Raw genomic sequence first — 27,187 nt, forward strand, 5'->3', positions numbered from 1 at the left:
TAAATGCCTCAATCAGAGAATTTCATTATTCCTTAAAATGCTACTGGACAGAAATAATTATTAGCAAATTACCAAGACCATACCATAACATTACTTGTTCATCTTTGGATTTTTTCTACTGACCTGTTTTCTTGTTTTGCTGTTAAAGGCTGCTAGGAACTGTTTGGTTGACAGCAATCTTACTGTGAAAGTATCTGACTTTGGGATGACTAGGTAAGTAAAAGAACTGTCAACCTTGTGAAGCTACAGTAGAGTACATAGTTTGTTGGCATTGATTAGCTAGTGACTGACTATTAGTAAAGTTAATCCACAGCGTGTGATACAGCTCCTTGTGTCTCCCTTGCATTAATAGACATAAACCGTTATGGGCTTTTCACTGGAATAAAGTCATTCTGCTGTCTCAAAAGTTAATGCCTGAAGGTCAAATGCAGTTGAGAGATTTCACTACTCATGTTTGTTAAAGAAATTCCAAAGTTTGCTTTGTATACAAAATTATTTCTATAATGCCCCCCTTGTAGATATTCACCTAATTCGGGGACCAAACATCTTCATCAACAACCTCAGTGGGGAGAAGCTGGAGAAGATGAGTGGCCTAGAGCATATGTCCTCTGAGGAGAGGCTGAGGTAGCAGGGCTTGCTTAGTCTCATAAAGAGGAGGCTAAGAGGGTACCTAAAAGCTGCCTACAACTTCTTGCAGCTACAGAGATGACACCGTCAAATTACTCTCAGCAGTGCCAGATGATATAACAGGGCGATTGACCACATATTGCAGCTGTGGAGGTTCAAGCTGGACAGTCAGAAAAGCTGTTTCACYAGGAGGATAGTGCAGCACCRAAACAAGCTACTCAGGGAGGTTGTGGGATCACCATCCTTGACTTCTTTTCAGACTTGGCTACACAGAGCCATGGATGACCTGATGTGGTGTTGGAGATAATCTCACTTTGAGCAGGAGGCTGGGCTAGATGGCCTTAAAACCCCCATTTCCATGATTCTGTGATATCTGATAAGTTCATAGCAATGATCTGTTCTATAAGTTATATCTAATCCTCTATCCAGTATCCTTTGGAAATACGGGATTCTGTCCAGGTTTTTCCTAGGAACCTAGTAGTATACAAGGAAGAAGCAGTAAGTAGTGTATCACTGTAACTCAGTCACAGCTTTGATTCTTGCTTTGTAGGTATGTTCTGGATGACCTGTATATAAGTTCACTAGGAACTAAGTTTCCAGTGAAGTGGTCAGCACCAGAAGTTTTCCATTACACCAAATTTAGCAGCAAGTCAGATGTATGGGCCTTTGGTATGTATGGAATTTGACATATAAATGTGTATGTATATTCATGTAAATATGTATGCTTATGCAATCAGGCTTGGATTTCCTTAGCTTACTAAGCAGAAATGCTAGGTATTTACACACTGGAAAAATATAAAAAGCAGTTACAGCTTATATTGTTGTTTAATATTTTTATGCATCCAAATCCTGTCTCTCTTAGGATTTTTTTAGCTCTACTGCTTTTCTCTTAGGTACATGGAAACTTGGCCCACTCACTATTTGCTTTGTATGCGTTTAATATGGTGCACCAGAGTAAACTGCTGGCAGTGGAGATCAAACAGGATCTCCAAGGTTTAGAGGATAAATCTGTGCTGCCCAAGTCAAAATAGCTTTTCTGTTAGTTGCACAAGTCAGAATGGACTCTGTGCATGAGCCAGCCGTGGGAGAGGGTCTTTTAGCTGGGATTCTGTATCTCAGAAGAAATAAGATGAATTTGCTGATCTCTTTCTACCCAGGAAATTCAAACATTTGAACTACTTCAGTGGTTTTCAGGCTGTGTTTACAAATTTCTGAAGTCTGTTTACTGCATTTAAGAGCCTGCAAAAAAGTAACAACGAAAAAGGGAGCCTTTTGTCAATGAGGAGCTTAAATTGCATACATATGGGTCTGCTCCACAGCAGAAAAATTTTAGCAGGCATCGAGTTGATGAAAGATTGGCAATCCACTGTTCTTGTCAAAATCTGGCATTGAGCAATGATGAATAAAGCAGATGAAAGTGTTTACAAATGCTGCTGCTTCTTATCTTTAACTTCAGTTAGTCTCTCAGTATTGTTAATGGAAGTCTGGCAGAGAGTAAGCTTACTTATGCCCTTTACAAGTTGTTTATAATGTATACTGATTACATCAGAAGCTGAATTTTTCTGGTGATAATTTTTCTTTTTCGCTTTTATGGATGAAATCCTGACTCCAGGTGTTATTACCTTCAATATTGGCATTAACTTTAATGCCAAAACAAAACTTAGAAGAACTTAGAAAGTCTTTTCTTGATCTTACACTATCCACTGATACAGTAGAAGGAAGGGGATAGCTGGATCCATCAGTTGTTGGTTTGGTTGTTTTTAACTAATGAGTCTTTGGAGGGCTAAAGAGCTGAACTGTTGTATTCATATCCCAAAAGCAGATGTCTGAGAACAAATGATTGTGCCTTTTAATTTTCTGTCAGGGAAAGCTGGGACCCAGGTACCATTTTATTCTGATCTCATTGTCATCTTACAGTGCTCCACTTTTCAGGTTGGAGGTCAAAGGTCCAATAGATTTCTTTTGGGGAAAAAAGTCTTTAATGCTAGTATTATATATAATCATTGTGAAATAATAAAATATTCATTTTTTAAGTATTTACAGTTGACACAATTATCATATATTCAGTTAGAATAAAAAATTGTTTCTTGAAAACCTGTCATTATGAATTAGAGATAATTATATTGCCCAGTGTTTCAGTTGTTTCCATATAATGCAGTTTTTCTAGGTATGCGTAACAGACACTGAAAGCATTTGGAAATCTTTTGCATACCACAGGAGTACATGTCCCATTCTCTTCAAAATATCAGTAAAAACTTTCTTATAATTTATTCTATAAAAGTGTAGATACTTACAGCTTCCATTTCCTTTTTCCTTCCTTCCCACCCTCTCTCTCTCTTTCTCTCTATCTGTATACACACATACATACATAGGGAGATGTTTGTATGTATTTTGTAAAAAATACAGTCCATGGATAACCATGTCTTAGGTTTTGTCCATTATTGTCCACATTAAGTCCATTTTATACAAGCACCATCTAACTTCACCTTCTACTACACTAAAAGTTGTTTTACATTTGAGTACAGGATCACACTTGTCAGCCATCTCCATACACTTCTCAGGACAATGTTCTTTATACAGAATCTGATCCGTTATGTKTTGAATGAGTGTCTTGTTCTGGAAAAAAAGGGTTCTCTTGCATTTCTCGACTTCTATATCTTGTCTTCCATTACCATTAATATTTCTGCAGGTATCTTAATGTGGGAGGTGTTCACTTTGGGAAAGCAACCCTATGAGCTGTATGACAACTTGCAGGTGATTGAGAAAGTTTCTCAGGGATTCCGGCTTTATAGACCACAACTGGTTTCAGACATCATCTACCAGATAATGTACAACTGCTGGCATGAGGTCTGTATATCTATACATTTAACCTGGAGAAATAAAAATGGATAGGAGTCATCACGGACAGCTGAATAAATGTTAATAGTGGAAAATACCTCTCATAAATGCCATTGCTTGTATGTAGTGCGTTCTGTATAGTAGTCTAGTTCAGTACCTCATTCATGATAAGAGGAGAAAGCACAGGAAATAGGGCATAAAGGAAGATTGACTCACTTCTCTTCAGAACCAAGTATTTAAGCAAATAACATTGAAATACCCTTCAGTGTAGTCATAATATGTAGGGTGAGATTCTGCTCATCTATTTTTAACTGTTTAAAATTTGGGTACTGAGCTAAGCTAATTGTCTAGATTCCTATCACTGTTACAGGACAGGAACCAGTACCTCTCCATGGTCATTTTTCCCCTCTATCTTAGACAGCCACCAAAGAATAAAAGATATCTCTTCTTCCTGTATGGGGATCTTAAACAACTAATTTAAATGAGACCTCTATCTTTTTATAGATAGCAAAAATGGCATGAAATAACCCCACCCTTAGAATGGGAAGGGTTTCTTTTATCCTGTCTCCAAGTCTTTTAGCAGTTGTAAGTCAAATACTGATTACACTCATATTATTTTTAGAGATCTGTGTCTGCTCTGCAAAAAATTGTCCTGATTTATTGTTATTCTTCATCTAAATTTTAGTCAGCTGTCTGTAGACTGTGACTTGTTTCTCACCAAYGACTAAGAACTGTTTGGCATTTTATTGATGATGCCATGAAGTTACAATAATGATAGCTTTTTTTAATACAGTCGTCAGAAAAAATTACMAAATCAACCTCTATTTGAGGACATGCTAGTGCAAAGAAAGGAAATTAAACTCTCACAACATAAGGAAGATATGAAAAGTAATCCTAGTTCTCTTTACCCCATAAGTATCACTGTCTCTCTGAATTTCTGCATGTTAAAACCAAGAAAAAATAATACAAATTACAGTTCCTGAACARTTGCAGTATTAAATAACTATATCCATTGTTTTTTGCTTCATTTAGCAACCAGAAAAGCGCCCCAGCTTTTATCAGCTCCTATCGTTTTTTGAGGCACTGAAAGAAGACGACAGGGCTTGAAGAAGAATGTTCATGAACAAATGACTGTGTGTATTGGTTCCATATCACCTGTCTTCTATATGAGAGTTATATCTGAAATCTGCCTGACATTAGTCACCTCTATTATTCTGTGTTAGTATTCTTCTAATTTAATCATGGAGTTGGCCAAGAAGAGTATGGAGAAAGCTTTTGTGATATTCTGCAGGAGATACCATCTGGAGGGATACTGTATAAGAATATAAAGGACTTCTCAAACACTGAGGTATACAGTAATTGTGTAAACTTTTTCAGTGCTTCCAAGCCATCATTATTTGGCCTTAACTGGAAATGTAAACAGGGAAATATATGCTTGTTAGGTTTTCTGATTATCATAACTCATCTGAGTGTGTTTATCCTTTTTAATTGCCTGAAGCTGATTTGAAGAAAAATTCAGAACTGCTACAAGTGACAGCAACATGAATAGTTATAGTCTTGCCTTCAATTAGAAATTATTATCAGTAAATTATTATATCCATTTGCATACTAGTGCTTTTGACTTTAGTTTGGGCCTTCAGGGGATCTTTTTGATTTGGAATTCATTCTAAACTACGTATCTAAGATATCTGCAATTTAGCTACACGGATGGTGTTTACTATAGTGTGCTAATACTTGCTGCTAGACTTAAAAATGGAAAAAATATGTTCTATCCAGAATTCCATGGTCATTATAATCATCAATGGTAAATTTTGCTCATCTCTATAAAACCTGACAGGCAAAAATTTGAAGAGAACTGAAAATGCTATTAATATAATGTTTAACCAAATATTTCACTACTGAGGAGCTGAAATTTGGCTCCTGATGTTAACACTAAGTTCTTAAGTAAAAGCATCTGACTTTCATGTCTGCATAGCACTACCCTGATTAATACTGACTTAAATAAATCTAGAGATGCCAAATACACCTGAAGCTGCGTAGCTACTTCCAGTTTTGGAAAGTATAAGGACAAATAAAGGATTCTAAACTTAGACACCCATATGTGTAAAATGCTGGTCTAATATCGTTTTTTTTGGTTTTTGTTTCTTAAATAAAGTAAGATCTGAAAAAATCTCCCCTTCTCTCCTTATGTTTGAACTAATTCAATGTGTGAACCCTCTAAGAGTTCAAGTGATTTCTATTCACTCCTCCCTGATGGAGCTGGCCCAGCCCAAGTAGGGGCCCCTTTGCTAAGCATGGCTATCTATGTAAAGGGAAGCTCTGTGTGTCTGTCTTTGAGAGAAAATGGCATTTGAGGCTGTGCAAGTAACTATAGGGGTCTACACAGGATTAGGGGGACCTGAGAACCTCTGCACGGACTGAGGGAAAGGCAGGGCACAGTATGATGTTGCCTCTGCATAGAGCCAGGGGAAGGGGTGCTGAGCTAGATGAAGGGCAGAATATGAGCGGGTGGGACTCTGGGTGCTGAGGGTGTGAGGTGTTGTTGGGGATAATGCACAGGGCTGATTTTTTTAAATATAAATGTTGTCTTTTTATTTCTGTTCTTTTAACACCTTGTTGTCTTTCTTAGTGGCTTTACCTGCTGACAGTCCTGAATCATTTGATTCGTAGCACAACTTTTAGAATTAATGGCTTTGAAAGGAAAGCTTTGTCTTAATGGAAATGTTAATCTTAACAACAGATATGAAGATGGCTGGAATGTCTAATTACATCATTTGATTGCTTCCACTTTTGTTATTCTGTGTTTCTCTTACTGCCCCCAAAGTGGGAAGACCCTGCGTAGCTGAATTATTTATCTTAGAAGTGCAGCTAAAGCACGAAGGTTGGGGGATGTTATGGCATCAAGATATGTGGTGTAGACAACTGGAAGAAAAACGATTTTCATTCCTTTAGATTCTTGTCTAAGGCACTACAAACTAACCAGTACCATCTGCCTACCGTTTTGAACGGTCTGATTTAAGAGTCTTCTCTCTTGAATTGGTAGTGAGTGTGGAGCACTAGAAAAGTGTTTCATGACCCCAGAGAGTCCAGTTATATGTTTTCAGCTATATATTGGACTGCTTTCTACAATTTCTGTCACAGTTTTGAAGRCACATAAGTTTAAGAATGCATCATGCATTTGGTGAGCTTTCTTCATGCAAGCCTTAGCCCTTTGTTTGCTACTGGTTCTTTGTCCAGAGGAGTGGGATTGAGTAGACCCCTAGTGGCTTTCAGTGACCCTTGTGTGTACAGAACATCTGCACTGGCATGGTTGCAGGCACAGCACAGGACCTATAAGACTCAGAATGATGGAAATGCTGGTTGGAAGGGACYTCTGGAGGTCATCTAGCCCAACCTCCTGCTCAGAGTGGCACTATCTCCACACTCAATCAGCCATGCCTTTGCCTAGCTGAGCTCTGAAAACTTCCAAGTGTGGAGATCCTAGAGCCGTTCTCACAGCCTGGAACAGGCAACCCATTCCAGTGCTGCACTACCTAGACCTTTCAGGTCTAACCTGAACATCCAAGCCTCAATCCACTGCCCCCTGTTATTTAGACTGGCACTACAGAGAAGGGCAACAACAAAGAGGACTGAGCCAAATTCAAGTAGTTGTAGGCAGCTGCTAGATTCCTCCCTAGCCTCCTCTTCGTCTGACTTGAGCAGGCCTGCTTCCTCAGCATCTCTTCATAGATCAAGTGCTGTAGGCCCTTAACCATCTTTGGGAGCCCTCTGTGCAAACTCACCAGTTTCTCCACATCTCTCTTGAACTGTGATCCTAAAACATTATTCCAGGTGTGGTCTCACCAGTGCCAAGTAGAGAAAGATAACGACTTCCCTTGATCAGCTGGCTGTGCCCCTTCTAATCAATCCCAGTTTGTGATTTCCTTCACTCATGGTAAGAATGTGTGATTGGCTCATATTCAGCCTAGTGTCCTTCATAACTCCCAGGGCCTTTTCAGCAAGGCTGCCACTCAGCCACTCTGTTCCCAGCCTGTACCAGTGCATGAGGTTATTCCAGTCCAAGTGCAGAGGTTTGCGCTTCTCCTTGTTGAGCTTCATGAGATTTTTTTATTGAGCCAGTCCTCAAGTTTATGCATATCCCCCTCGACTGAAGCTCTGCCATTTGTCACATCAGCACATCTGTACCTTCCACTGTCACCACTCCAAGAGCAGCTGGAGACTGGGCAGGATACATTAGAGCATCTAAAGTAATACTAGATGTCTATGCTTAGGTATCTAAATTCCACCCCAAGGTTTCTGATAGTAGCTGTGACAGTGGCTTCTCCACATGACAAGGTCTGATGTCTTAATACCTTGGATGAAAAGCCGAGCAAGACAAGCCAACACCATCTGCTTGAATCCGGCAGAATGAAGTAGAGAGGAACACAGCAAAACTGATTTGGCCAATGCTTGTATCAGAATTTTGAAGTGCGGAAGCAAACATCAGACTGTGTATCTTTTCCAACCTGCCTTTGCTTGTTAAGACRCTCTGCAATCTTTCTGTTTTGTAGAGTACAAGATTTTGTTCCTGATGGGCAGGATTTCACATGGACACTGATCATTGGTTTCCCTACAGTGCAGTAAMCCCATTTTATGTTGTGTCAAAGGATATTTTGTACATCTTTATGCCTTCTGCACTGACAACACATAGCAGAGAGAGGGCTAGACCTTTTTCAGGATCTCATTGCATGGCAGAAAGAGTCCACATTCAGGTTCTCAGAATTTAGTGACAACATTAAATTTTATACTTAGTTTTTCCATGATTTGGAGCTTTTACATTTAACACTGAGAACATTTTATGGCTGGTTACAGAGAGGTGCTGAAATTGCCGATTTGCAACTGGCCTTTCTTGCAAATTGTCGCATTGTTCTGTGAATTTTCAGCATGAAGTGCATGCTACACTCCTGAGAGTTTGCATAAAATGTATTGGCTGATGAAAGCAAAGACTAGAGGCAGATGCAGGACAATGGTATTGGGTGCAAAGATATCAAAAGGAGACTCTAGGACAAGTGGTAATGACATGACACCCTACTTAGTAAAACACTACAGGGGATTCATCTTACCTAACTAAAAGCATACAGACCAGATGCTCAACATAGGAGGCAAAGCTTTTATACTCATTTTGGGCAGAGGGAAGGAGAAGAGAGGATCTTTTTTTCTTGATTTGCTTTGTTCTGGGTTTTTGAGATCTCTGAACTTTGTAGCAGTGCAAAATGCTGAAATGTTCAATTTTTTCTGTGAAACAGAAATCTTGTTTTCTAGCCAGCTCTTGGTGTGTTTTCTTTCTTTTTATGTATTTGTACATACACATGCGCAAACCCACAGGCACACACACATATAAAAAAATAAACTCCCCTACACTATTCAATAAAATTATGTCAAAAACTAATCTGTGGACAGCAATTTATAGACCCACACATACACTACGTAAATTCTTCTCATGAGCTTAGGACCTAATTTGTAGTATGTCCAATAGTAAAGGCAATAGTTGAAATATGGAAAAAAAACAACTGTAATTATTTAGTATTAAGGAAGTTTATTCCATTTTTAGATGACAATGTAACACAGAGGGGGTTTTTTGTTGGTTTTCTTTTCTTTTTTTTTTTGGAGGGAGACTGTGCTATTTGGTCTCTACAAAACTTGTCAAGCAACCAGTTGGAAAAATAACTTATTTTACAAATTTCTAACAAAGTTCTGGTGCTTGTTTGTCTTCATTCAGTACTCATTTTGGATTGATTCAGATTTCCTGAAAGTGCAAAAATTGCAGTTACTTCATATCAAATTGAGTTCTTCATCACAAATGTTCTTCCAGTGGTCAGTTTTTTCCTAATAGATATAGTTTTAAGCTCTCCATCCAGAAAGATCAAGATGTTCCTCGTGGGCCTCAGGAGTATGTGAGTTATTCTTATGCCTGTCTTGATCTAATTACGACTTTATACTTCCAAGATTTTGTCCCTCATTACAGAGGAAGAAAAGAGAAATTGGATATAGCAGGTTTATGAAGAGCAGCACAAGCAGTATGTGTTATGATATGCATAATTCATAGAAAAGCCACAGGGCATTTATGTCTTGCATTTTTGTACATTATCTAGTTAACACAAACAGCAAATGACAAGGAGCTGCTGTTGCTTGTGAATGAGTAGATTCATAGCATACCAGAACCCATCATGTTTGATGACATCTATTATTGTTTTGGTCCTTTCTAGGCACCATTATTAAAAGTGAAAAGAAAAAAATGAGAAATCCTTAGTTCATGCATGTCTTCTAAAATGTTGTCTGAGTCTGTTCCGATAGTTCAAAACCCAAGTTGTTTTCTCCCTCTTCACGGTAGGGGTTCACTGAGAAGTCTGATCCTGCTTCGCTTGCTTTTTCTCTCTCCCTCCTGTAACAAAAATTCTTTTTATATTAGAAGCCCCTGTTCTGTTCAAGTCCTTCTGTATCCCAAAAAGAAGCTATTGTAAATAATACTGTTCTTAATTGGGAACAGTTATACCAAAATGAATTGTGTTGGTTTTAAGGGAAGCTTTAGCAAACCCACTAYATTTCAGAAACTTCATTAACTGTGAGATGTAGAAAACCAGCCGAACTATATTGGTGTCAGTGCAATAATATTTAAGGAAAATGACATTCCTGAACAACCTCTACCACGGTAATTGAAGACTGCAGGTGCTGACGAACATGGGCAAATTCTGCTGTTGGAGAGGGTATTGTGCTCCCAGCAGTGCTCCATCAACCTTGCTGCAGTGCTGGCAGAAGCCTGCCCATGCCACAGCTCTCTGCAGCCACAGAGTCCGGCTGCCTTGTTTAAACTGCTGATGAAGGGGAAATTGCACTAAGATGCTGATGCAGTGTGTTGCACTGGAGCGTCTGAAAGGCAGGGAGCTGTACCTTTGGCCATTACTGAGGATGGGGTGGAGGGACAGGGAATAATAAGCAGTAGTTCCTTAACTTGCTTCAGTTAGATTTGGCAGCCTATTTGTAAGCTCCCTGATGATTCAATCATTTGGACTTCTTCAACAGTCATGATCACAGTATCAAAAATACTACTCACTTTCTTCGATCTCTCTGTCCAGTGATGATCAAGACAATAACTCCAATGACAACCAGGCTAATGACCACCCCAAATATAATTAACCAGATAGTGACTGGTGGTTCATAAGGTGCAGCCAGGGTTGGAAGTATGCCCACAAACTCCAGCGTGTTATCGTCCAGTTTGAAAGCCTCGCTGATCCGTCCCCGAGACATCCTGCCATCAAGAGCAAATTCAAAGCATTACATATGTTTACCGAAAGGAAAGAAAAAATTTTCACGTTTTTTTTTAACTCTCCAGGATGCCAAGCTTCCTCTGAACCGCTCAGCTTAAAAGGCTGTTCAGCAAATACTGCTAAACCCATATTCTTCCCGTCCTGGGGTGGCGGTGACATGGACTGTAATCCAAACCCTCATTCTTTTGCAGCTGAAGTGACATGTTCAGATACTGTACAAGCTCTTATACCCAGTACAGCTTATCCAAATGAGGCAAACAGCCTTCTGATCTCACTGTCTGCATTTTGCTCCTCATTCTCTTTATGCATAAGTTTCTTGGATATATAATGGAAAACCACATCTTGACTTCCTCTTACCTGTTTCCCTCCTACAGTCTCCCACAATCTTCATTCTTGTCTTTTTCACTTCACTGAAAACACTTTCCCTGGAGTCTTTTCTGTGTCTTGTTTTCCCTGAACTTCTGCTTTTGCTGTTGAGTTCATATGACTTTCATATGAACTTTCAATGACTTTCATAGCCATATTCTCCCTTGGCTCACCAATTTCTCCGATAACTTCTTCAACCCCATCTCATGTTGTTGCTGCTACTTTTAGATTCATGCCCAGTCCAGTCTACATTATCCATGACCATCTGAAGACTTACAGTTTTACCAATCATTTCTACAGTGATAACTTACAGTGGTGTCATATTGTGGTATAAAAGAGCTCTTCATTGACCCATAACTGGGAACTAGCTTATTCTCTGACCTCTTCCTTTCTGTATAATCAAACATGTCTGGCTTTCTTTCTAATGTATCATTCAGGAGTCCCTACTAGAAATAATTCTTGCACTGAATTTTCACTAATGAGATGAAGAAAAACTCACATACACATGTACATTCATGCACATGCACAGACAATTACTGTGCCCTGAATTTCAGAATATAAGATAGTTCCTGTTTAAGTTTGATCAATAATATTTCCTGGCAAAGTATGAAGCAATCAAGTGTGTTATGACAGTTTTACAAGCCCCCTGAAGCATTTTACATTGGCTGCTGTCCAAGACACCATCAGATAGATGGATTGTTTTCTTTCTGTCATAACAGTTTCTCCCATCCTAATATTTCCATGTTAGCTGCATAGCTCACTTTCTTATCACCCCTTCTGCTTCAGCTAATGTGAACACAGATTTTCCTTCCCTCCTTACAAGTTTTTCTCCCAGAAAGCAAAATCTCACCTGATGGCACTCTCCACATCAGCTCTGGGAACAATGTCACTGACATTACCTGGCATGCTGACAGTAAAGTAGAAGGAGATCCTTCGTGTCTCCTCCCTGACATGGATGTCTGAAATCCTGAGTGAGAAACAGAAGAGAAAAGTTTCTTGATTGTCAAGGTGCCATTAGCTCTAAATCAGGCAAGTGAACAGTTATATTTGACAAGTGGCGTTGGAGGGATACTTTGTACTGAGCGGATGTTTTTTGTGAACTCAGTTTGGAAATAAGATCAATTTTCCTATCAGAATTTCTTTTTTGTATGTGCTGATAAGTAATTTTAAATAGAGAGCATCTACCCCATATCTARGACAATCCTTGGCAAAACTTTCCAAGGCACATAATCCGCTATGGGACAGAGGAATTCCCTTYTGAGTGTTTGGAGCGGGGTCATGTATGACATAATGTATGAGATATCTAGTGAAAAAATAATCCTTCTTCCTTTTGTTCTGCTGGGAATAGATCCTAGACATTACATGATAGATGTTCTATAAAGCAGTATCACATAGTTTAAGAAGATAGCTTCTGAAAATTATCCAAGAGACCTAACAAAAATGGTATTTTTTCATACTAAAATCAATTTTGTTTGATAGATTTTATGTTTGCAAGTAAACTTAGATAAGATTAGTTTGCCTGCATGGAATTTCAGTGTGTGATGATCAACTAGTTCATCTTTCCAGGGCCTAAAACCCCTTAGATATTCAGTATCATACGTGTACACTATTAGAACTTTTACTTCTAACTGATGCATCTTCCCTGATATTCCCATGTAGATATCAGCAGAAATTCTCTAGGCTTAATTTCACCACTGCTAAGTAGAAGGAGACAAAGCCTTCTGGGTATGCTGGAGTTTCGTAACTTCGGCACAGCTATTCCTAAACTTCAGACTTGTTAACAAAGAAAAAAGACAACATGTAACGAACCTGGCACCCTACCTTTTGCAACCAGCCAATGTTTGACATTGTTTGTTATCACCATCCCTGCTACACTTAACAGAAGACACACTTAATTCCACCAGCTCACATTGCTAGTGAACCAGAAACAATAGYTAAGCAAGCAACTCACTGGAAGTCAACTTCTTCATGCTTCACCTCTGAGAAATATTTTCTCATAGCATAGGCAATAGATGACTTGAATAAGAAGAGCTCACTTGTATCCCAGTCATACTGCAAAAACAGCACAAGATATTTCCATCAGAGATAATAACTATACGGCAAATTAGCTGACACTAAGAAATCATTCTTAAAAGAAATAGTAATTCCAATGCTTGGCATGTACTTCAGTATTATTTATTTGTGCTCTGATAGTGCTTCAGGAACCTCCTGAAGGCTTTTAGGTCCWTTAGGCTGGGAGCTCTGCAGGAGGAAAACCAAGCAGCCACTCCCAGTGCCAGGCAGTGCATTTTGTGGCCCTCCGCACTGTCTGGTGTCTTTAAGTGGGGCTGCTGAAGATGCTCAGTCCCAGCCCATCTCCCTACCTGGCACACAGCAGAGGCAGCAGAAGCAATACTTGCCCTGTCACACTCGCTGCAAATCATGGTCTGAGCTTTAAAGAGAGGATAATAAAGTGGTCACCATGATAACAGTGCCCATATTTTGAAATTCAGCAGCAGYATGAGCTGATAGCTCAGGCCGTGAGCCAGGAAAGCCACCATGCTGGCACACAGCTGCTTCCGCCACTGCTGCTGCAAAGCTGGTGACCTCCAGCCACCAGCCGGGGCAGGAAGCACTGAGACAAAGACAGGGAAATCCCTTAAAGCCAGCGGGTGTGAGGCCCAGCAGCTACTTCTGCCTGGGGGTGTCTGGGTGTGAAGTTGCCCACCTGCCCCAGGGAGCAGCCACTTCTGCGGGGGCAAAAGGATGGAGCTGCTGCTGCTGCTCCTGCTGCTGCTGGAGGAGGTACCCCAGAACAGCCCCAGCAGCCAGCTCCTGTTCCTGGCACTGCAGAGGCTGCAGTACCCACAGTTGTTTTCACTTATTCAAGGCTCTGACTTTTGGGGCTTTCATCAGAGCAAGCTTTTTGTCAGCTTGGCTGGCAGCTGCAGAGAATCACATAAAAGGCATTAGGAGTAGTTATCCCACTTCAGTACAAGAGCTTGTATAGTTTGAAAGGGGTCTGCTTTGTTCAAAAAATGGAAAGCTGATCCCGAGGTCAAATCATCATTCTTAGGGGATTTCTACTCAGGCATTATTCCTACTAATTATTGTACCTTTTGTTTGAAGTCTAAAGATTTTGTAATTTAGATATTGTTTAAAATTACATAATTTTATTTGTAGACCTGTCCTTTATGGGAGGAGAAACTTCCTTGGGGGAACTGGTTTTGTGCAAAAAGATGGCTCATTCGTTTGCTTGAGGAGTTAGGATTTTTGTTTTATTTGTGTTTTGGTTTGTTTTTTTGGATTAGAGCTCCTTGTATCAGTATTTCTGCTGTAGGCATGTGTTTGTTGTTTTTCCCTGGACAGGCGATATAAAAAATGAACTGTATCTGTGCAAGTTCATAGTGGCCTGCCTTATGAGTCCACAGTCATCTACAGTGGAACACAAAAATCAAAAACAGCTTCTCTGGGGACGGTAGGGAAAGCTGTACGGGGTGCAAAAACCACTGCAGGAGCTGATAATGCACCCTAGCCCATTGTGTAACATTGTGTGTGCACAGAGGGAAAACTCCTTTCTGAACTCTGTAGTCATTTTTTTTATCCCCTGAGGGCCTAGATTTGATTGCATTTATGGTTCTTTAGCAGGAATGCCTGTAAATGTTCTTGCTGGTAATAGTTTTACATGGTTTCTGACTTTCTCAGGTACCATTCTGGTAGGTGTGGCAGAAGACAACTCTGTTGTAATCGCTGTTATAAAAATCCAGCTACATTTTTCAACTCTGTCATCCTAGTGAGACCGGTGTAAAATGAAGATACAGAAATACACAGGAGGAAAGAATAAAATGAAGCCATTTTTGCCAGTCTGTGTTGGGTCAGGCCCCCAGAGAGTGGGCAGGTGACTCAGCATCTCTCCTAGCTGACAGCCCCCCACTCTGGTCCCAGAGGCCAGGGACTGTGCCAGGTCCGGCTTTTCCCATTAGCGAAGATTAAAGCTGTAAGTCTGCTTTGCCCTGGCAAATGCACTGTGCTTTGTTTTGCTTAACAGATGTCAGACAAAGCCCTGTGCTGAAGCACTTTTGAGCGTTACCACTATTTTCTCCRGCAGCTGGCAGTGTTCACCATCATAGCCTATTATGCAATTGAGGGGTTTTTCCAATTTTTCACTTATCCCCAATGCCTTTAGGCTCTGGAGGGCATTTTTTTTTTTACCAGCAGGTAACTGAGTTTGATTCTTCAACTGCTGTTTTCTGTATTTAGCAGCTCCATTGTCTCTTTAATCATTTCTTTGTTTGCGTAGCATATATTTTGTCTTTTTAAGTGTAATGCATTTTAATTGCCAGTGTGCCTCTCAAGCATCTTTATAAACAATGTTACTGGGCGTAATAGAAGTGTGGATGGGAAGTACCTGGCTGGCTTCCGATCTGTATTTGAGTAATGAGTACCCACATGCTTTCCCTAGGCATCTCCAAAATCTAACTTGGTGGTAGTTGTCACAGAGGCTGCTTTGCTTTCAGAGTGAAATGAACTTTGCTGAGTGGCTGTGCTCTGTTGCAGCATGTTCCCACCAAGATCCCATGTGTAACTTGAAAGATGGTGCAAGTCTGGCCTCTAATTCTAAAAAGATTTTCCATTTTAAAATACATCCAAATGCCCGAAGTTTGACTGCTCTCCATTCCCAAACACCTCGTGTGCCAGCCTTTTACAACGTGATCACACACATGACATTGACCTAGTGGGGATTTTGTGAGTTAATGTTTGCAAAGGGTTCCCATTTTCAAATGGCGCCGAAGGGATTTCCCTTCCTGCAACCCTTTATTTTAAACAAGGTAGACACTAAGGGGTTCGCTAGGGGTCTTTTAACACTTGCCTTTAGGAGGGCACTTTCACAAAGACCCAGCTGGAGCAAAGCTGTGGGTGTTTCAGCCTCGTCAGCTGGTGATCATATGCCTGTGTAACAGCCAGAAATAAGGCTGCAGCTTTAATCTCGTCAGCCTGAGAACGACTAGCAGGGTAATTGCGGCAGAGCATGCTCCAGCACAGCTGGCACAAGCCCGCCCATGAATCCTGGTGCTTAATTTGCCAGAACTTTGTGCTGTTGAAATTACCCTGCTGCTAATATCCAAGGCATGCAGCTGAGAGCTAGCTCCAGCCTGCCTGCGTGAGCTGCAGCAGCCCCTCCAAATGAAGCTCCCTCTCTGAATAAGAGGGGTGATTTCCCCTTTCCAGTCTAACCAATGCTGAAGAGCAGATATAAGAAAAGATTTGCTGGCATACTCAGAATGCTTTCTGCTGTTCTAATCATGCAAAGCAACTCTAAATACACCTTAAACAAACAGTTGCACTGGATTCATGGCTTTTGTGCGCTGTGAGCAGATAAAGCAGCCAAAACATATCTCTGTGTACCCAAGCTGAGAGTCCTGCCTGAGGATTTCCCCACCTTTTCTCTATGCCAATTTGTGCATGTACCATTATGCGCTGCTGGCATACCAGCAATTCAGAATCATGTCCCTGGGAGCTCAGCTTAAGAAAAATTGGTAGCAAGGGAGAGAGCCACAGAATGGAAAAGGTTCCTTGCARTTTGGAGGTGTGGACTGGTTTTGAGAGGAAAATGCATGGCTTCCGCTTCAAAGTTTAGGAACCTATTGCCCATAAAATAATTCAAATTAAGTAATCTGTATGAGATTGTTTTACAGTTGCTCAACAAAAGACTATGATGGCAAAAGGCAGGCATAAAAATGGYATTAAGCTAAACATTAACCATAATGACTAATAAATGTGTTGTAATATGGAACCTTTCCCTGCTGTTGATATCAGTTTTGAATTGTATCTAACTCGACTCAGCGGTCTAGAAAGCAATAACACGCCACTAGGGCTTGCATGGGAGAGAGTGATAGAATTGAGAGAATCAATTCATATGAAAAATAAGCCCATAGTATCATGTCCTTGATAGTCCAATAGGCTTCTACACACAGATCTAAATGACCTGCCTGATGACATACTCATTCTTGGAAAATTACTGATGTTCTGCAAGGTGAAAACAACTATTAACAGGAACAAAGTGTCTGCTCTTAAGCCTTCTATGCTGCCTCCGTGAGATTAGCATAAAGAGACACAGCTAGAATAATGAGCAAATTTTTAACCAAGTGTCTGGGTTAAACAGATGGGCTAAGTCAATGCTCTGTTTAAAATCTTAAAAGCCTTCTTTTGCCTTGATGAGTTTTGTGGGTAGCTGTAATATATTTTATTGGGCCAGCTGGCATAATTGGGGRAAGTACACAAGCTCTTGGGAACGAAAGCCCATCTTTTCATCTGAAATTGAAGCAGCACAGCGTTTACTGCACTGCCCCCCACAATCTGAATAATAAAGATATCTCTGCATAAGGCTTGGATTGCAGAGAGAGAGCAGAATTTATCTGGGCTGGGAAAGATTACAGCAAATAAGCAAACAAACACCTACAAAAGAATGCTGACAGAAGTGTTTCAATGTGAAACCAAGAGCATTTGAGAATATGGGGTGGGATTCAACCCCTCTGTTTTAACTCCACATTTAAATGTGAAGCATCTACTCTAACAGTGACTTCTGAAGGCAGCCACCATAGCCATGATGATGAAAATTAGGAAAAAATGTGTGGGTAAAGGCTTCATCTTTCGTTTAGATACATCAGTACAGATGGGCAAAATATAGTACTTTTCAGGTACACAGGCCCCCCCAAGCCATACCTCTAGGTTTGTCCAGTAGCAGATGAAAAGTGATAGGCACCTCCACAGAATAACTCAGCTCATCTGTTTAAGCCATCTTTCTTAAAATGGATCAGATGACCCACTGGAGAGGTCTGTCCACTAACTGTAAAGGGAGTCTTGACCACGAGCTTAGACAAGACATCTTTTATGTGATAATGCTTCATCTTAGTTGATGCCACTCCTCAGACACAAAACTCAGCTATACCTTGCCTTATTTTCCAAGAGCCATTCATATAATGTCTCTATTGCTCGAGCGATACACAGACTGTCACAGTGCAAACGTACTTACCGCCTGGTCCCCCAGTGCTGCTTTCAGGCTGATGCGTACTTTGATGGCATTGTCAGAATCTGTTTTAAAGAGAAGCAAGGGCCATATCAGAACTGCAGTGACAAAGTTAGTCCCTGGGTAACACTGGGGCAGCCAGATTTTCTTCACCTGCTTTCCCTGGGCTGGCTGGGTGGAATTTATCTTGCTTCACTTCAGCCATCCCTACTGTAAACATCTACATCTGAGCCATCAGGCAACCAAGTCTTGCTTTGGAGTTGACAGAAAGAAAGAAAGAGCACATCTAGATCACAGTCCTCTGGCCTTTAGACATCTCCTGAAGGAAATGCCTCTTTCCCTCCATGGAGAAAGAACAGCTCAGATGTAGATGCTGGTGTCTGGCCAGGTGGACCTCACCATTAGATTCAGACACAGCAACACAAGATTTACTGCACTTTCCAGTACTAACAGTGACCATGGGTATATAACTTGTGTGGTTCAACACCCCCTGTCATCTAATAGGCTCAAAAATGCATTTTTCCCCTGCCTCCTCCTTTTCCTCCCCTTGAGCTCCTTTCTTTGAATAGCAAATGAGAACAAATGAAATAGCACTAATTTTCCGATACTGGTTTGCTCCTGCTCCCCCCAGCTCTGGCAATCCCTCTGGCTCACAGGCTATGTGGCACCTACATGAAGCTGGTGTCTCCAGAACAGGCACGCCAGTCTCAGGCAAGTGTCATGCTGACATAGCTAAAGTGATTAGTGCCTTACAAGTCCAAGCCTCCAGTCTTTCTTCCTTCTGCATATCTGTCCCACGTTTTTAGTGCTACCGCTGCAGAAAAAAGAAACTTAATTTCTGAAAATTGGGTGAGGCTGTGACAAATCCCATGCATGCTGACTTCTCCAGCTTTGGCCGTGAGGAAGCCAGTTTGCATGCCTAGGAGTAAAACTTACTGCTGAGTGTGCATTTCCCTTACCCCTGTTTTCCTACAGAGAAGAGACTTTAATAGCTGCAAGAGAAGGTGACTTTGCTAGTCAAGAGTTGTAAGGACTAACAGGCATTTTTAATTCACCTACAAACAGTACATACATGGAGTCCAAGCTGTATTCCAACCAACAGGTCTGCCAGAATTGTTTTTTTGCAGCCAATTAAATAAAGGTTCGAAGTAGTGGAGCAAGGGCGTTGCATTCATATACTTCTCTCCTGTTATGTTTTCTAGTGCTTGAGTCCAGGGCTTCGATCTGCCTAATTCAAGCATTTGTCTGTGTAGGAAGGAGAGATAATTTATGTTATTTGCGTGTTCCATCTAGACAATAGCAAAATAATCTGTAATCAGTATCAAAAGACTTTTTGCTTCTGAATTCCCTCCTTCGTCCCATCATTCTTATTTAAAAAAAAATTATTTTCTCATTAACAGGAGATTAACCTTTAATGGCTAGATCCTCAGATGATATCAATTTAGTCATCTTGCCAAAAAACCTGAGACAATACATGCTTTCAAGCCAAAAAATATGGTTTCAAGACAAGTTCATTCTCAGTGTAACCTCATTGACTCCAGTAGCTTTCAAGGATGAAGAAGGCTTTGTTATACCCTGATTTATAAGAAATCTGCTTTGTTACCTCAAATTCTGACCAGCTGCTGTGGAATTGGTAATGTCACATGTGTGAAGAGGGCCAGTATGTTTAGCTGCCTTGCAAAGTGCTTCCTGAAACTGGAACTGATAAATGGTCCGGGTGTAGTATCTAAAGGAAAGGCAAGGAGAACAAAATTACATGTTTTGTTAGTTATCTGTCGGGGAAAACCCCAAGCCCTTGACCTTTGGAAAGCTTTGCTATATCAGTTAGCATTTCTCCTTGGGAAACTACACATCAGGGTGGGAGACCAGCTGCTATTTACAGGCTGCACTAACTTAGTTTTAACAAAATGCCAAGCTCAAATGCAGCAGAAGAGCCAAAAATCTGTTTGCTGCCACATAAATCAGGAGTGAATGAGGTTGTTACGGCCCAGCTCTCCACGCCGGTGGAGACCACTAGGACAAAGTGGCTGGGACGTGGAGGCACCTCCAGAGTCAGTTGCTTAAGGGCTGCATGTGCGTGGCCCACATGACAGTGGTATGGTGCATGTTGTCTCCCCTTGAGGTAGCAACCTCATACAGGTAACAGATGTCCTCCCACTAGTTTGATGACAGTAGAAAATTTCTTTGCTCAACAAGAAGCTTAGCAGCCTCCCAGCTGCTCAGGGATTGCTATAGAGGAGCCCCAGATGTCCATAGGAAAACTTCCACTGAAATCCATGGCCTTCAGTCAGGACTTTAAACAAAATAAGATTGCGTCCTAAGATTCTCCAGTCGGTGTTTTAGGTAGTCAGTGCTTCTTCTGTACCCAAAAGTGTAAGTCATAATTAAACATTGAGCAAGGATGATGCTACCTTATGAAGGAGTAATCATTGGCCACATGAAAGAGTGCTGCAGGGTCACAATAGGTTTCGTCATGAGGGACTGGTTCGACCACGCCAACTATTTCTCTCCTGGTGATGGAGGAAGGAAAAAACACAGGATTTTCGTTAATAGTTAATGAGAAAAGAAATCATCTGACTTTGCTTTTCCTCTATGAAGTCTGATGTGTATGGGCACCTCTTTCACTTCCAACTGAAAAAATAAAGACAGCTCTCAGTAACCCTAAATGAGTACTGATCCACAGCTGGAGATCACAGAGAAGAAGCTGTGTTGAAACCGATAGCACAAAGAAAGGATTTGTATTATAGCAAGGTGTGCAGGGAGTAATTGGTGGTGTGAAATATCCTACAAGACATGAGCTTCACATACCTGCCTTGGGCCATCCCAAGGTCAGAGAATAACGTTAGTGTTTGTGTGCTGGGTAACTGCAGGCAGGGATTAGATGAACCAAAAGGTGTATGATCTGCTGTATCACTGGGCTGGGGATGAGGTTTCATTTTTTTTCCTCTCCCAAGAGCTTGTCTCCTGAACAGTACTATGCAAACAAACACATGCCCCAATTTCTGAGAGTGGTAATAAGCTTACATGGAAAAATTTTGTCCATAAACCTGTACGACAACATCTTAGTCCAGCAGAGAGCTTTGCAGTGCCACTATAACAGATGCGGTAAGCTTCCCTGAACAGCTTGTCATTCTCTATTTCTGACATCTCTGCTACTTTTCAATAAATGGAAGCTGACTGATTTTTACAGTGATTCAGGACACTTCTTTATATCAGGTTTTATTACAGATTTTGTTTGCTGATGGAGGCTCCATTTTCAGTGCGGGGCTTGTTTGGTTTCTTTGTGTTTTTTTGCTTCCATGTTAAGCTGCCAGGGAATGGCAGCCTCCCATCCAAAGCAAATTGTTTTTTAACTCTGAACTCCAGGAAGCTGAAAATAGATTAGCTGGCGGAAATCATCTGAAAAAGGACCTCTGGATGTTATTTGCCAAGGGAACTGTATTTTCTTGAACGAGAAAGGTGGTAGCTAGAAAAGACCAGAAGCAGAAAAAAGCCTGGCCTATAGGAATATCAATGTAAAAGGGAGGAAAGAAGCAGTCTGGATTCTTTCAGACAACTTACATTCAAAAATACTCTAAAATGGTGAGAAAAACTGAAGCAGAGAAACACGTACAGCTATTTATTTGATCTAAAACTATGTTTCTTAGGCTGGCAAGTGTGATGAACTTCACTTTCCACCTGTCCTTTAAGAGGTGAAGAACAAACCAGACCATATGCCTGATGGGACCTAAGGAATGGCTGTAATTAAGCTACTGAGATGTCTTGGGGCATGAGTCGGGGAGGATAGCAGTATTGATCTTGAGACCTGAATGCAAAAACCACAGGCTGTCTTCATTGGAGAAGCTGAAATTTGAAGTGAGGACTGAAGTCTGCTGAGAAGCAAGGTAAGTTATCCAAGGCTGAACACAGCGCTCATGTGGATATACTGCTTCTGAGACCTTGCCTGCACCACACTGGCACTATATTGTGCTTTGTAGACACACCCTGAGACACAGACCCTGCACTGGGGGAGCAGGCACCTCAGTATGTTGAGTAACTAGGAAAGGAAGGGTTTTCAGGATCATCTGCAAAAATGMTCCTCGTTTCTCAAACTTACTTCATCTCCCACCACCGCTTCATCCATTCCTGCTTTGTAATATTACCGTTAAACACCATCCACCTCCACTTCTCCAGCATGTAGGTAAAAGGCATTGTTCCAACAATCGTTAGTGCTTGCTTGAGCAGAAAGTTGATTTCAGTTTCTGAAGACAGAAGCAGTTAAGGTAATGGTTATGGTAGCAATTAGTATATGATTAGAGAGCTAAAGTTGCTTCCTTTTACAGCTAATGCTTACATTCAGTTGAATTTATGGGTTTTCACTAAGGAAAAAAATGGAAAGAAGAATACCAGTGAAAAAAAGGAGAAAATATCAYTGAAGTATTGTATATAATTTTGTTAGCTCTCTCTTTTTTTTTTTTTTTGCATCCAATTCTACCTGTTAAATAATCTATCCCTTTGGCATTTAAGCTTCATTTTCCTCCAGTCCAGAGTCTGGGAAATTTTGTACTGAAATTTTTGGTGTATTACATTATAACGATGGACACACTCAGAGAAGCCAAACAAATTGCGTTATAATGAGAGCTTATGTCACCTATGTTGCCTACTCATTATCCACATAAATGAGAGATGTAAATCTTAAGGCTTTGCTCTCATTTGAACTGCTAAATACATTCCTTGGTAGAGAAAGGTACATGTGGCTTTATGTAAAAGAAAATGAAGACTATTTGAGGCTCATCTAAGTGAACTATGAAGCTTTTGCAATGAATCGTTCCATTCCGAAGGTAGTGAAGAGCTAGCAATTTGTTTATATATTATGCAGCTGCATTACAAATTAATGTTCCTCACTTTGTGATGTGATTTGGGAAGGAAGTATTATTTCTGATAAGTCAGTGAGGTAGAATTTTCAAAAGTCTCTAAATTGCTTACTCAGCTTTACACTGACACAAAATACAGTGAGTGTTTGTATTTTAACATATAATATTTATGGGTTTATTTACCTGCATCCTCTTGGAAAGTTGGCTCTAAGAGGCCAAGAGATTTCAAATGCTGAGGTGTAGCTGCAGAGAGTGACATGATTTCACCGACAGCTTCGTGGAATCCCTCGTTCGCCCCGCTTCTCAGCAGGTAAGGCAGGGCAGAGTATGCCATGTCGTACTCTATGTGGCCCATCTCATGATGCGCCGTCAGGAAGTTGTCCATAGTCACTTTGGTGCACATCTTGATCCTGTGCTCCAGGACAAAGCATCTGCAGTTGGAGAGAGGCTGGCACAGCCAGGCTGCTGCCCAAACTACCCCCTGCCGTAACTGTGTAGGCARAACAGCCTCGAGACCTTGCTAATACCCCCCCATTCTGAGCAAAATCTGAACACCCGCCTCCTACCATGATGTATAGCTCCTCCAAGTGAGGCTTGGAGAGGAACTCAGCAAAATGCTTTAAGTCACTTCAAATTTTGCTGGGAGTAAGAGAGTATCACTGTTTTGTAAGAAGCAGATGCACTCTGAAACTTGGCAAATAAACTCACTGTGCATATAGGAGCGAGTATCCATTATCAGACTTAAAAAGCAGATAGTACTGTCAAAAACTGTATGTTGGTGACTCCTGATATTTTACCCTCATGCAGGAACCATTCAATAAAGGAAATTATTTCTTCCTTTCCAAGTATGGTTTCCTTTCACCTTCCCTAAATTGCTCAGGTGTGAGGTGTGAGGCTGACCACTTCCAGCTCTCAACCAAGGATTTACTGGGGATCAGCCTCTTCCCTTGATTAACTGCAGGGATTGCAAGAAGGGACAGAATTTGTCCCAGGATACTTCATCATGTGGGAGCTTGCAGTCCCTCTCCTATCCCAAATATTAAATTGACTCTTTTTTCATAAAACTCTGGAAATCTGTCTACTACTTCTGATATATTTACTAAAGATAGCAAGTGTGCTCTCAAGAGATTTTTCACTTACTGTCTAGGGATCTGTTGCAGAATGTGTAGGATTCCACAAATCCCACTGGTATCAACAAGTATGTGCATTTGTGCTTATTTTAAAGCCCTACAACATAGTCATTATTTCTCTAATTTATATAAATGACAGTCACTTCTCTGCTTAAATTTGAGAACAGTCCTTAGATCTTCACAGAAGTTACACAGTATTGTGGGTTTACAATCCCACAAGGTCTGTGCTGCTCTCTTGTCTTCCATTCCTCTCTTATTAACCAGCAAAACGAAAAAAAGAAAAAAAAAAAACTAACTTAAAACAGCAATTTGCCACTGCACAACTTTACTAAAAAATATGAATATTCTAGGAGATGGTATAAGAAAGGGTCATAGTAATTGCAGTACCTGTAGTCCTTTTTCCCCATATCCCATGCTGTAGGATGGCAAACAACCTTCCTGTTATCAGTTGGCTCTGTGAGCATGGAGTAATTCCAGAAGCCCTCAGTCATATTGTAGAGCCCAATGGAGGTGAAGAAGGCCTCAGCGGCTTTGAATATTTTCATCGCATCCCAGTTCTAAAACAGACAGTGCCACCATTAGCCATTTTTTCTGTAAGGAGCCTGTTCCCACAACTCCTTAAATCAGATTTATTCTGGCAACAGGCTTAGAACAGTACAGTTGATTTCATATTTGTCTTTCAATGACTTCAAATCAACATCTTACCTATTGAAAGTAAATGTCTGTCATTGGCAATTTTGTAAATACTACTGGGAACTGGAATTAAGTTTTTCCCCACAAATAAACTAGGTTTCTGCACTCAGTCAGCAGATAGCACCTGACCCAGAACACAGAAGCACTAAGTAAAAGATAACATGGTTAAGAAGAAAAAGGTATTCCTCTCAATAACACATCAGATCTGGGATTCCATCCTCTCTTCAGCCACTTCAGTCAGGGACACCTTGTTTGAGGGAGTTGCACTACTAGCAAATGAGTGAGAGGAGATCTGGGTCAGAATAATAAAACCTGGCAAATGTATCTGTAAGAGTGCTTATCAGATTGGAATTACACGTAAGTGTCCAGAGCATTTTCAAATGTCATTCAGCAGGGTTTTTTCATTCTACATAGCAGGAGCTCTGCATTTACTCGACTGAGCTTTTGCAGAGATTTAGGTGACATGAACCTGCTGACTGTAAAGTAAGCCCAGATGGCTAATGTGGATGAGAATCCTACGTTAGGCACATCCATGAACAAGGATGAATCCAGGTGTCTGCCCTGAAACTCTGCAAGTAATGCTTCCTTTCCTCACAGTGATGCTTCAGTATATAGAAGTTGAGGACTACAAGGGCATCAAAACTGTAGAAAAGGGATAAGATGAATACAGAGTTGTGAAAACTGTTTGAGTCAAATTTAGCTATTACTTCTCCTGCTACTATAACATTTGAAGCCCTCCCCGTGAATGGAGGGTAGGTTTTAGGTAAACCATCACATTTTAGAAACCAAATCCCATTGATCATGTTCTGCTTTGTAAAAGGAATACAGTTTAGGCAAATGTACACCCAGTTGTCTTCGACCACATTCTAGATATGATAAAGGCACTGTCATGGTTGTTATCTCTACAGATCTCAAACACAGACCTTACGGTGCTATGCGGTTATCAAAAGATAACAGACAGGATTGCAGTTTCCTAGTTGTATTCAAATAAACAAGACAGGCAAAAAAACCCTGTGACAGACAAACTATTTGACTGTGGTAATGGCTGACAAAGGTCATATTTGATTCTAGCCAACTCCATAAATCCTGAAATATTTATGTATACACAATATATCTCTTAATGGATAGATGTCTCTGAGAAAAATAGACTTGGAGCTGAGATTAGCCAAAGAGGGTGGAGAAGAAAGAATGAACAGTTAAGGTAAAAAGTACAGTGGAAAATGAATGAAGATTTAGGAGAAGGGCAAAAATGGATGCAGAAAGCAATTCTTTAACTGCCTTAGGACAGCTATGATTTTCTAGAAAGTGGCTTACATGCTGTGCAGTTTTTATACCATCTAAATTTGTTACATAATGCATATAGCTAATGGTTTCATCACGTCTTACATTTTTAACCATTGCATCAGTTACATCAATGTTTGGTTTGGCTGGATAGGGAACAGTCGAGCCATAGAGATTTGTCCAAAATCTACCCCACATGTCACCTTGGAAAAAAGAGAGAAACATTAGATATACTTTAAATAATTGATTTTATATTATTCAAAAGTACCAGACAATTCTGCAAGTTCTGTAATATCATAAACAGGGATTTCTGTATGCCTAAACAGTTCTGATCCAAATGTCTTTGAAGTGGAGGGGAGCAGCTCTGGGAAGTCATCCATGGGTCAGAGTCAGATCAAAGATTCCTTAATTCCCCAAGATAAGCTGTGTTTGTATGATACAGTTTCAGGAATGATCACCTTTCTAAAGGTCTGTTCAAAACTGAACATCCATGCTGTTACTCTGTGTCATTGAGCTAGGGTACTCATATATTACAGTAATGGCAGCTTGCTGTTGCATATTTTGAAAGCAGCCATGAAATGCCAGAGCTAAGAACAGGATTTAGTAAAAAAATCTGCCTGAAATTCTCACTTCTTAGCAAGAAAAGCACTGCAGAAGGGAGGGAAATGTCCTAGTCCAAGTGCTGATGAACTGTAATTTTGTGCTTGGGTGCCCCAGACTCCAACGAGAATCTGTAAAGCTGCCTTCTTTGCCTGTCTCTGCTGCTAAGCACCTGTGTCACAGGATCACAGAAATGTTGAGGTTGGAAGGGACCTCTGGAGATCAGCTCCAGAGAAGGAGACTCCACAACCTCTCTGGGAAACCTGTGCCAGTGCTCTGTCACCCTCACAGAGAAAAAGTATTTCCTCATGTTCAGATGGAACTTCCTGTGTTTCAGTTTGTGCCCGTTGCCTCGCGTCCTGTCACTGGGCACCACTGAAAAGAGTCTGGTCCCATCCTCTCGACACCCTCCCTTCAGATACTTGTACACGTTGATAAGATCTCCTCTCAGCCTTCTCTTCTCCAGGCTCAACAGGCCCAGCTCTCTCA

The 27,187-nt window shown here is 40.7% G+C and overlaps 2 protein-coding genes across 2 annotated transcripts in view; one reads left to right on the plus strand and one right to left on the minus strand.

The window, feature by feature from the left end:
- BMX (BMX non-receptor tyrosine kinase) overlaps positions 1–4,572 on the plus strand; it is a 29,099-nt gene extending 24,527 nt beyond the window's left edge. Inside the window, exons 14-17 of the mRNA XM_026087148.1 lie at positions 149–213; positions 1,178–1,296; positions 3,317–3,474; positions 4,498–4,572. Coding sequence (XP_025942933.1) covers positions 149–213; positions 1,178–1,296; positions 3,317–3,474; positions 4,498–4,572 — 417 coding nt within the window. The remainder of the gene's footprint in view (positions 1–148; positions 214–1,177; positions 1,297–3,316; positions 3,475–4,497) is intronic.
- Positions 4,573–9,768: 5,196 nt separating this feature from the next.
- Positions 9,769–27,187, minus strand: part of ACE2 (angiotensin I converting enzyme 2) — a 28,500-nt gene continuing 11,081 nt past the window's right edge. Inside the window, exons 7-18 of the mRNA XM_026087161.1 lie at positions 26,204–26,301; positions 24,512–24,681; positions 23,178–23,404; positions 22,238–22,382; positions 20,553–20,651; positions 19,745–19,867; positions 19,214–19,386; positions 18,148–18,206; positions 13,087–13,187; positions 11,986–12,102; positions 10,556–10,750; positions 9,769–9,886 (exon numbers count right to left, since the gene is read on the minus strand). Coding sequence (XP_025942946.1) covers positions 9,769–9,886; positions 10,556–10,750; positions 11,986–12,102; positions 13,087–13,187; positions 18,148–18,206; positions 19,214–19,386; positions 19,745–19,867; positions 20,553–20,651; positions 22,238–22,382; positions 23,178–23,404; positions 24,512–24,681; positions 26,204–26,301 — 1,625 coding nt within the window. The remainder of the gene's footprint in view (positions 9,887–10,555; positions 10,751–11,985; positions 12,103–13,086; positions 13,188–18,147; positions 18,207–19,213; positions 19,387–19,744; positions 19,868–20,552; positions 20,652–22,237; positions 22,383–23,177; positions 23,405–24,511; positions 24,682–26,203; positions 26,302–27,187) is intronic.

This window comes from Apteryx rowi, unplaced genomic scaffold, assembly GCF_003343035.1.
Source record: "Apteryx rowi isolate R43461 unplaced genomic scaffold, aptRow1 scaffold_706, whole genome shotgun sequence".
NCBI classification, from domain to species: Eukaryota; Metazoa; Chordata; class Aves; order Apterygiformes; family Apterygidae; genus Apteryx; species Apteryx rowi.